General features: G+C 39.0%; 1 protein-coding gene across 2 annotated transcripts in view; it reads left to right on the top strand.

Annotated features, from left to right (window-relative positions):
- Positions 1–11,396, top strand: part of jag2b (jagged canonical Notch ligand 2b) — a 53,184-nt gene that overhangs the window by 26,388 nt on the left and 15,400 nt on the right. The window contains exons 5-12 of one of the 2 annotated variants that reach the window (XM_007577017.2): positions 402–462; positions 4,148–4,278; positions 6,331–6,450; positions 6,601–6,714; positions 6,855–6,968; positions 9,660–9,773; positions 10,126–10,172; positions 10,254–10,427. In XM_007577017.2, the coding sequence (XP_007577079.1) occupies positions 402–462; positions 4,148–4,278; positions 6,331–6,450; positions 6,601–6,714; positions 6,855–6,968; positions 9,660–9,773; positions 10,126–10,172; positions 10,254–10,427 (875 nt within the window). The remainder of the gene's footprint in view (positions 1–401; positions 463–4,147; positions 4,279–6,330; positions 6,451–6,600; positions 6,715–6,854; positions 6,969–9,659; positions 9,774–10,125; positions 10,173–10,253; positions 10,428–11,396) is intronic. The other variant, XM_007577091.2, reaches the window with a different exon arrangement.

Below are 11,396 nucleotides of genomic sequence, written 5' to 3'. Positions count from 1 at the left end.
TTAACTTTTGAAGCTTAATTTTATATATATATAATATATATTTTTAGAGATTAAACTCAAAATGTAAGTTTTCTTAGAATTAATTTTTTCCCGATGAGACTCAGAATTTGAGTGGATTATTTTTATTTTAACTGCAGTGGGCCTGACAGTGAAGACTGGGGGTCCTCTGTAAATCATTCAGCTAACCTTGAAAGGTGTGAAAAGACGCTGGTGAAATGGGTGGAGCTGTTTTTAAAAGCTGGGTAGAGTTTTACATGCAGGTCGTAAAGTTGTCCCTCGTTTCAGAGCGCCGTTAGTAACCGTGTCTTTGCATTCGGTGAAATTATGCTTTTCCCACCTTCACCGTCCATTTGTGACATTTTTCAATGTGAGAATTTGACGTTTTCCTCGTTTTTCTCCAGCGATCTGCAGACAAGGCTGCGACCCGGTAAACGGCAACTGCTCTGCTCCAGGCAAATGCGAGTAAGAAACGTTTTTTACTTTTGAGCTCCTGGTGGCAGATGTAATCATGAATAATGTATTTCTGGTGTTTTGGTATCAGATTGTTGCCACTTTGAGACAGTTTTATGTTTAAAGGGGAATCCTGCAGCATTTTGAAACCACAAAAATCTTGCAGACGATGAGAAAAGTGTAGATCTGACATCCTGAACAGAAGCGGCATCAGCCTGGTGAGGCTTGTTGTTTCCAGCCTCTCCTTCCCTTGTGGGCATCTCCCTGATCTCTTCTGAAGGCGAGGCCGAAGCCGCTCCTGCCTCCTGGTATTTTTAGCAGCTCGAGATCCTCCTCAGAATACCAAGCGCCTCATCGGCTCTCGGCACCTTGGACCGCAGAAAGACGCTGCGCCGTAAACCGTGCCGGGAATCGTCAGACCCCGGTTTCCCCCCTGTCCGCATTGCAGTCCTCCTTGAAGGGCAAGGGGCAGCGGAGGAAATGATACCCGCTGTGTCATTTACATTCCCCAAAGTGGAAATGACGGTTAAATACAGTGACCGTTCCTGCTGGTGCCTTGTTTCCAGGATGCCTGCACATCCCGTTGTCATCTGTGGAAACCCTTCTGTCCACCTGCCGGATGTGACGACGCTCTCCACGACTTAAAAAAGACTCCTGAGCCAAATTTTGACTTTATCAGAGTTTTGACTGGTTCTCAAAACTTAATTTTTTTTCTTTTAAGATATTTGACTTATTTTCTCAGAATTTTAATTGGGATTTTTTGTAATCAATTTTGACGTTTTTTACCTCCGATTTTTAAGTTTTTTTTTTTTTCCAGAACTTACAATTTATTTTTCTCAGAAATTTGACAATTTTTCAGAATTTTGATTTATTTTGTTTTTTAAAACTGAATTTTGACTGGAGTTTTTCCTCAAAATTATTTTATTTTATATCAGTATTCTGACTTTGAATGCAGACTTGAAATTTTGGCTTTTTTTCCAGAATTTTGACAGAATTCTTTTTCTTTTCCAAGTCATTTCTCCAATTAGTGACAGTTTTGCTGCAAATTCTGACTTTAATCTTCAGATCAATATTCAATTTTTTTATTTATTCCAGTGGCACTAATAGTCTTCCGTATAACCCAGTGTTGGAACCTGCTTCTCGTTTTTACACGTCCGCCTCATTCCGGTTGGTGAACTGCGACTGATTCATGTAAACCGTCAACAGGAAGAGCGACTTGAATAGGGGAGCGGCAGTAAAAAGTTCGTCCTGCAGGAGCATGAATTTAATGATTCCCCAGGGCACAAAAAGCTGGCATTAAATCATTTACCACCTCTTTTTTTGTTCTATATTCGCCCGTGTACGTCACACCTAAAAGCTGCTGCACAAAAGCTGGTGTGTGTCGGCTTTTACTTTGCTCCATTCAGACCGCGCCGCTTTGGGCCTGTTCCGACACATTTAAGAGGCTCGTCCTGAAAATCACCTTGGATCTGCACAACATTTTTCTTTTTCACAAAGATTCAGATGTTGTGGGTTGGAATCCATTTTATTTTGCAACCCAGCTCTGCCTACTGGGGACCATTTTATCTTTTATCATGATGATCTTATAAGAATTTTGTATTTACATAGGAGCAAGATACATAAATATCACCTTACCAGATTATAACATAAGCTACTTTGTATCTGCAGTCTTTTGACAAGTTACAAAATGCAATAATAAAATAAAACAGAAAGTATAAACTGCTTTCTAATCACTGTGTAGATACAGTCATACAGCTAAAGTTTGCATGTCTGAGCAGTTTAACAATATTTTCAGGTTGGATTTGAAAACTTGCATCATTTTGAGTTATCATGGTGAATTCCAACTAATACTTAAAAACAACCAAAAATAACATTTTTATTTTACTGTTTTCTCCATTCAATGGTGAATAAAGTTGAAAACATGATTAAATTCAGTTACTGTGTGCAGCCTAGTGGTACAAATCAAACCCGTTTGTGATTGGGTCACAGTTACTACAGACACTAATCACAGCCATACAGTTATCTAAAAAAGTAGTAATATTGTCGCTTTTATCCTTATCAGAATAATGCCACAAAATATCGTGAAACTTTTAAGTCTATGTAACAAACCCCTGGATTTATTTTGCTTTCTTGTCCAGAAATGTGCAACAAAACCCCAAAATCTTACCAAGGGTTTTAGTTTCTAGTGACTTTGAAATAAGGCGCATATCTTCCAGAAAAGTTACTTTATAAGTTAGTTCTGTCTTACTTGAAGCCTCATTTCACTTGGTAAGATTTAGTTTTGCAGTGCTGGAGAGTGGCTGGTTTCCAAAGTCTTGGTCTCTCAGAAAGGCAGCGGTGCCGTCTGCAGGGGGCTCAAAATAGCCGCCAATTGACAAGACAGCTGTCCCGACGACACCGCAGCTTTGGAATAGCAGCGTACGACTCTGTGGCTGCGCTACACCGACTCTGTGTGTATATACACAGTTGTCTCCAGCCACTCACTGCCTGAGCGAGTTTACCACCCTCGAAGCCGTCACTCTCCTTCAAAACCAGACTCCTGCTCGAGCGCGGGAGCCCATGGAAGTATACTTAACCTCTCCTGCCCTGGAATGTCAACATACACTGGGATTGCTTGGCAGCAGGCCATGGGAGCAGGACGAGTCCATCTCCAGATCAATTATATTAGGGCTTTGTTCTAGGATGCATTCATTACCAATGAGTTGACCCTTTTTGCCACATTTATCATGCAGTTTGAGGATTTATTCAACGATTAATTGGATTGACGTCTTTAAATGCCACCAAACTTCTATAAAACCCATAAATCAATTCAGAGATTTTTCTTTTTCTCATTTGATGATTAGAACCATAATTTCACATTATGGCTGAAACGATTAATCAGATTAATTGTGATTAATTCATTATAGTAGTAATCCATTAATCGTAATGCAGAGTATACAAACCCAAGAAAATGTCATTTGCTGGAAAAAAAACAAACTATTTGATTAAGCCAAAACTGTACAAAATGTATTTAAATTTGGCGTTTTAAGATGAAAACATCTTTGTCTGTAAATATGTTTTACCCAAAACTCAAGTGAAAGTTTTACCTAAAGGAACGCTACGTTGCTGCATTTAGACAATAAAATGTTTTCATATTAAAAAATTTGCATCTTTTTTGTGTTAAAGACTCAAGTGGTTGAATAAAAATCATAGGATGTGTCCATTTTCTTTATCCGATTAATCGTCAGAATTATCTATTGCTTAAAACGATAACAGGTGAAATTCAGTGGTGTTTGCAGGTTTTTTCCTTTCAAAATAAAAGCATGTCAGTTGTGACAGCACTTCTCTGGTTATTATATTTAACTAACTTGAAATGTTTTTCAACATAATATAATAAAAATCCAAATTTCCTTCTTCTGGCATTTAAAATGGCTTATTTTGGTGATTCAAACTAAAAAAAAACATGAAAATAAATGTCGCAACTGGAGTAAAACGTTTATCATTTAGTTTGTGAAGCTGTACTGTTAACCACCATGTCAGTATTTTTTTTTTTTTTTTTTTTTTCGTCAGAATAGTGACTTTAAGGTTAAAAGTAAATATTGTAGAAATTCAAAGTAAGATTTGAGGCAAACTCAGGTTCTTGTAAGGTAAAAAAAATCTTTTTTGGGATTTTTCAGGAAAAGCAGCCGGGTCTTATTTATTAAATTTTTTTAAACAGGTGCAAGTACGGCTGGAAGGGCCAGTTCTGCGATGAATGTGAAGTTTATCCCGGCTGCGTTCACGGCACCTGCAACCGGCCCTGGGAGTGCAACTGTGAGAAGAACTGGGGCGGCCTCTGGTGTGAAAAAGGTACACACTCTTTGTTTTAATAAAATATTGAGTACTTGTTACCATGGTGAACAGATGTTTTCTCAGACATTCAGGTACTTGATTTCTGATTTTTGGAGCTCAGAAATGTTGTTTTTTTTTGTATGGTTCTGAGATTAATCTGAAAATTTCAGTTTTTGGCAGAAATTTACCCTTTAATTTTATCTTCAATGGCCCAAAAAAGGATGAGGTGTGTTTTTGTTTTGTTCTTTGTTTTTTGTTTTTTTTGGCTGTATCAAAATTGGTGTAGTTTGTAAAACTGCAACGGAAACACTTTTTTCACATGTGATCAACAACCGGATGTTACTACTGGCAGAAACGGCAAAGAAGACAGGAAGTGGTTGGATTTTGACGGAGCTGCATGTTTTTAATGACTTATTGCATGAAAAAACGTATTCTCATATGGTTTTTAATTGCGTTTTTCATTTAAAGGAATGAAATTACAAAATTGTTTGTTTTTTTATGTTATCAAAGTATACGAAGTTTACGAAGACGTCTACTAAAGTTGTTTACTAGTTTGTAGAGAAATTAATGGAAAAATCTGATCAGAGAAAATCGGCACCATTTTCAGCTTCTAATCTTAGCTGTAATTTATCACCAGATTAAGTTGTTTAAAATGAAGTCTGCCTCATCTTCAGTGGCGTCTCCGTCTATCTGGAAACCAGAAGCTGGATAGTTTTACTGTCTGAGATCTGAGCAGCGGCAGGATCACCCGATCCCCCCTCATGCCTCCGTCACAGACGGCTCTTCGGGGGATGAGGACAGATCCTGAGATCCCCAGTGGAGGCGGATTCCTGCTCATTTATTTACCAGGTTTTTTGGGTGGAACCTGGTTTCAGCCTGTGAAATGCTTCAGTTGATTTATTTTATTTAAAAGAACAGGAAAGAAGCGCAGCCATTTATTTTAATATGTGCAAATAAGAGGTTGGTTTGTGCTGCTAATTCTCAACCACCTGTCTGCAGCCTGCAAATACAGAAAAATTAGTCATAAAGCGGAGCAGCAGGGGGCTGAGAAAACGCCTCCTGCCAACGCAGGCAGCTGGTCCTCGATTCGGAGCGAAGCCTGCAACGAGATTTCTGGGAAATCCCAGAAAAAGTAACACATGGAGGTGGCTGCACAGAGCTCTGCAAAGAGCAAAACACACACTGCAGACTTGAAGCTTCACTTAAACGTTAAGATGGTGGGATGGATGCATTTGGTCGCGTTGTAAACGGCTTTTATCTGTTCGATTGGTTAAGTTAAAGTTTAAAGTCGTCTTCATGAGCTCGGTTCAGCAGATCAAACAGATATTTTTCCTCTCAACATAATTTAAAGGGGATCTATTATGCAAAATTATAATTTTGCACATTTGTATACTTCCATATGGGTCTCAACTGCTTCTAGAACCAGACCGAGCACTTTACTTATTGCAAAAAAAATATTTTTATTGTTTTTTGGTGTTTGGAAAATTAGCTGTTTCAAAAATCTTCCGCTTTAGTCACATTCACCAGGCACTGCATTGTTGCCTAGCAACCCGAGTTGAGCTCCTTTGTTTAGTTGTATAATGGCTGCTGGAAAGTACAAGTGTTTTGTTGTTGGCTTGCTAGTCAGAAACCACTTGCTGCATTCTTGTTGGTTGTGCAGGAGGCTCCACTTCTGCTTTTCAAGGATGTACTGTTGCATACGTTTTCATTTTTACGTGAGTGTAAACGTTGAGTCGGCCTTAAAACAACTCATTCTGGAAAATGTTTTGTCCTAACCTGTTAAAGGAATCACACCTTTAAGATGAAGAGCTGCTGTGTTGATAAAATGAAGACTCTTGCTTTATTTTCCCTCAGGTTTCATCTTACTGGTGCAGTCAGATTTCATCTAAGGAGCTATAATAGAAAAATTAATAAGACAGGATTCAAAATATTAAAAAAATAAATTTTTCGTAACAACCATGTATTGGAAATCTTGCTCTCACTTGAAGCAGCATTCAAATGGTTAATGTTTTGTCTTTTTTCCTCAGAAAAGGCTTTCTCTCTGAAAATGTTTGAATTGTTGTCTGACAGATTTGAATTACTGCGGCCGCCACCAGCCGTGCGTCAACGGAGGAACCTGCATGAACACCGAACCCGACCAGTACTACTGCGCCTGTCCGCTGGGCTACTCAGGAAAAAACTGTGAGATAGGCAAGTCGCTTTTTAAACAACTTTTAGTTCCAGTTTTGAAATTGTGCTCGATTTTATATAAAATATTAATTTCAAAAGCTAGCAACATAATAAAAAGGTCAAGTTTTAGCTCTGGGATTGACTTTTTCTGTGATATTTTGCTGCGATCAGCCGAGCTTTCCTGCAGCTCCAATCCTTGCTCCAACGGCGGGACGTGTCGTGACGCTGCTACAGGATACGAATGTTTGTGTCCGCCGGGCTGGAAGGGGTTGACCTGCGACAAAAGTCAGTCGTTTCACTGTTTTGTTTTTTTTTTACTTTCTACACTGCTCTGTAACTTTATCGTTTCACTTTGGCTCCTTTTTTCTGAGTCCAGCCTCATTTAGCAGTCGCTAACTGGCAGAGTTTTGATTTTTTTTTTTTAGATTTGGATGAATGTGCGTCCAATCCATGTTTTCACGGTGGGACCTGTATCGTCCGGGAGGACGGATTCGAGTGTGTGTGTTCCCCACAGTGGGAAGGGAAGACATGTCTCATAGGTACGCTGACCTTTGATCATTTTTACATTTTTAAAGTAATTCTGCTTTTAGTTTTCATGCTAATTGTGCTAAAAGGCCTTCAAAAGACGCCATATATTCGTCTGGAGTTTTAACACCTTGCACATTTTGCCATGTAATTATCTAAATATTATAGTTTTTATTATAGACAGCATGATCATGGCGTAAAAATTCAGTGTTTGTATTGAGTAGCGCCGTCATGACATTCCTGGATCATCAGTAGTTAGTGTTACATTATCTGCCATGATTTATGGGTTGAAATGTACAAACTTGTTTCTCACGAATTCACTTTTTATATCAAGGTAGTACAGAAGATAAAATGAGAAAATGAAGCGGCTAGTGTGATTTAAGATTTTAGTTTTTTGCAGTGAAGAACAAAGTTTTTTTGTTTAATTTCTGGTCCAAATATTTTGGTTCACTTGAAATAAGAGAAAACTAACTTTCAAGTAACTTTTCAGAAAGATATAGGAGCTGGTTTTAAGTCAATAATTCCTTAATATTGATGAAGTTTGTGTCAAAGTCCAATAATCTGCCAGTAGAACTAGGACTCGGTTGCTAGGCGACGACCTGGGCTTGTTTGGCGTTGCTAGGTAACGGCACCAATTCAAGTAGAACTTTTTCATCAATTGTAAGGAGTTTTCTCTAAACAATCTCCTTTTATCTTGAAGAAAAGTTGCTTGTAAATTTGTTTTTCAAGAAACTAGACCAAAAATTATTGGTATGAATTTGTTTTTAAAGTATTTAAAGCTCCCTCATTCTCAGCTACAAACGGTATTTATAAAAAAAAAATTATGTTCCAAAAGTGTACCAATATTTTAAAATTTCGTGTGGAAAATGTAATCCCTAGGACACACTTAGCATCTTAAATAGGGAAGCTGAAGACTTTCTAAGTTGTGGTTTGTCTCTCTGGTTTCGTCGCTCGCCGTCCGAAAAGCGGACGTGACCGGCGCCAAGCCAGGAAATGTATGACGACCAGTAAACAAGGTTGTTGTGCTTGTATGTGCGTCTGGAGGTGCAGGCAGGAAAGAGATCCCAAGTGTTGCGTCTCGCCTTACAAGCGCTGGTCTCGGCTTACAGGCAGGTATAGGGCTCCTGTCTCACCTGGAGCCTGTTGTGAGTGCAGTGTTGGGTTTCAGGGAGGACAGCCGTGTAGGTGTGTGTTGCAGGACATTGCGCTGCTGATGGCCTCCCCCATAGTCTCCATCTCTTCGTGTTAGTGCAACTATTTTTTCCACTCGTTTATGTTGCAGTGAAGACGTGATTAAGTGTTCTGCATGCAAACTGTTTGCACCAAGAAGCTCACCAAGTTGAGCTCAAATGTATTTTAAGTTGAGGTTCCTTTTGTTTTTTTTTGTTTTTTTTAACAGAATTGAGATTTTATGTAGGAATTTTAATTATTCCCAAGTACGCTATATTATTGTTTGGATGAAAACATCACCAAATCTGAAGGCTGAAAGAAGAAAGTTAATAGATGGCACAATATTTTATGGAGTTTTAAAAAAAGTTGCCCAATTAACTGTTTGTCTGATGACATCAGCAAAATATTAGGAACATTTCCAAGTAAAATAAAACAAGTCTCCAAAAATCAGAATTTTTTTACAGCAGGTTTTTTATCTAAAATCCACAAAAACATTCTGCCATCATTCCAGCAACATGAGTTTCTAAAAGTGATTTTTCAGATTGTATAATTATGTAACCATAAAAAATGTCCTATAATGAAGTTAAATGACTACAATTCATTTTTCTTCTCTTTTAGTAACAAAGATGATGAGTCCTCAAGGATAGACATACACCATGGAGTGTTTTTCCACATATTTTGGTAGTTTTTATGCTTCCAGTTGGTCACTGCTACTTCTACAAACAGCCCAAAAACTTATTTTGGCAATAAGTTTGTATTTTGGTGTCTGGAAAACAAGCCATTTGAAAAACTTTCAGAATGTAACATCACAAATCAGCAGGCTCTGCCCGTCGCCTAGCAACCTGAGTGAGGCCCAGTGAGTTGCCTGGCAACCCCAGCAAAGCCCAGTGTGTTGCCTAGCAACTCACACTGAGCTCCAGCACATTTAGTCAACTGGTTTTAAGAATTTGTGTAAAAACAAAAAAATGTGTAATGAATATGTTTTCTGTTGTCCATATCCTCTCCTAACCTGATCAAAGTCACCTTTAAATAATCGGAGCTGAGATTTTCAGATTCTAGGAACCAGAGGTGGAACATCTGTAACACCAGTTTGGGGAAAATTTAGTTATTTTTGACTGTGAGCCAACTTTGCAGTACCGTAACTCTGAGATACTTTACACAATCTGAAATATTCCAACGGTTGCATTGAGTGTTTACTGGATAATTTCCAGCCGGCAATAAAACGCGAGACGAGCTCATTAGCAGTGTTAAGGTATCGACGGGCCGAGCTCAATAATTCAGAGGGAAGTTGCTCTCTTCCCCTAAATTAGCAGGAAAGTCCCATCTACCCTGCTGTGTCAAGTGTGAAAATGTCCAGATTGCTTTCTAATTGACTAAGCCTTCATTTATTACACAGGCCACAATTAATGGTCCAATCAAACCACTGCATTCTGGTTCTTCCATTGTTTTTTTCTCTTGAACTCTTGTATCCACTTCCTCTCTGTTTCTAAATTTCCTTCGGTTGATGGACTCTGTCTGCCTTCCTGCCTTCACAGATGCAAATGAATGTGCAGGACAGCCCTGTGTGAACGCTAACTCTTGCAAAAATCTCATTGGTGGATATCACTGCAACTGTTTCCGGGGATGGTCGGGCCAAAACTGTGACATCAGTCAGTATTTCTTTACCTCAACTCGGCGTCACTCGTACGGTGACTTCGCTTTTTTTTCCCCAATAACGACACCTGCTGAACTTCGGCTCCTTCTTTTTTCCAACATGGGTGTAGCTTAGCTTTACTTTCACACATGTGGTAACCTGTTTGAGTCTTCCTTTGGCAAACTCGATCTGCATGCTGCCTTCCTATCCCAGATCTACACTGGAGTCACTGGCTTGGCTTCAGATGTTCCTATTTCCATCCTTCAGCTAAATCTGCGCACTCTGCACTACAGATATAACCTAATAATTAATGAACAAGTAATTTAATGCTTTCAATTTGTAAACTTTGTCATCTTCGATCTCTGCAGACGTCAATGGCTGCCACGGTCGATGCCAGAATGGAGGAACCTGTAAGGTAAGATTGTTTGTTTTTTTTTAATTTGCAGAGATTTTATTTGAGACTTTGGCTTATTTTTATTAAATTTTTTGTTTTTAGAAGGGACAGAGGGGCTACCGCTGCCAATGTCCTCCTGATTTTGTCGGCAATCATTGCGAAATCCAGAGGAATAAATGTGAGAGCGGGCCGTGCCAGAACGGCGGCAGGTGCCACGTGGTTCTGGACGGCTTCGTGTGCGAATGTCCGCCAGAGTTCGGTGGCCAACGCTGTGAGGTGAGACCGGCCAACAGACTTCGATTTGTCCAGGTTCTGCTTCCAAGTCGCTAGACGATAGTTTAAACTGATTTTGTGGTTTAGGTTTTCTTTGTTTCCTGGCTGTTTTTCCACTCATTTTGAGTCCAGTTTTAACTGTTTTCTGGTGTCAGGTTCAGGTAAATGACCTTACAGCTATGTAGTTGAGAACTATTGAAAACCACCTTAAAAGTCTTCAAGAAACCAAACGTATTTGAGGTTGTTTTTTGGTTTTTCTGAAAAAGTTAATGTGCAAAAAGGGAGATGGAAACATTGTCTGGATTTATAAACCATTTAAACTCTTATTTTGAAATGATAAAGGAAGTAATTCTTGAGCTGAGATGCAGGTCAGCTCTTTGATGATATCGTGACTAGCTCACTTTTGGCAACGCAGAAGTTGTCACAGATTTTAAAACTTCCTCTCTGTTGGTTTTCTGGTGACCCTGTATCATATCGGATCATTTCAAGTTCAAACTCTAAACTTGGAGCAGTGGTCAAAACTGAACTGCACATTTCTAGACTGAATACATTTTGAGATTTATGAAACTTTTGTTCTAATTGTGTGGCATAATCATAATAAAACCACTTGCCTGGTAAAACCTGGACTGAACTTATCGTATAATTACAGATTCTTTAAAACAATTAGTTTTGCTCGATTTTGCTTATTCAAATAATTCAGTGGAAGGAAAAACTGGTTCCTAAAACCAGTCAAAATGGAACAATACCGAAAACAAAGTGAACGCATCCTCACTATGATGCACTGATTGCAGTTTTTGTCCGATTACCAATCTGTAAAAAGCCTGACCTGCAGATTCCAATTATTTTTCGTCATAAATGTAGCGAGAACATTGTTGGGTTGACTGTAAACGTGCAGACATGACCCGGTGGCCGGTCAGTCAGTCAGACCTTCCTCAGCAGACGAGGACAGTGTTTGGGTTTTTATACCTTTGC

The sequence above is a fragment of the Poecilia formosa genome, unplaced genomic scaffold (genome assembly GCF_000485575.1).
Source record: "Poecilia formosa unplaced genomic scaffold, Poecilia_formosa-5.1.2 Scaffold1, whole genome shotgun sequence".
Lineage (NCBI taxonomy): Eukaryota > Metazoa > Chordata > Actinopteri > Cyprinodontiformes > Poeciliidae > Poecilia > Poecilia formosa.
This window is presented reverse-complemented; position numbering and strand designations above follow the sequence as displayed.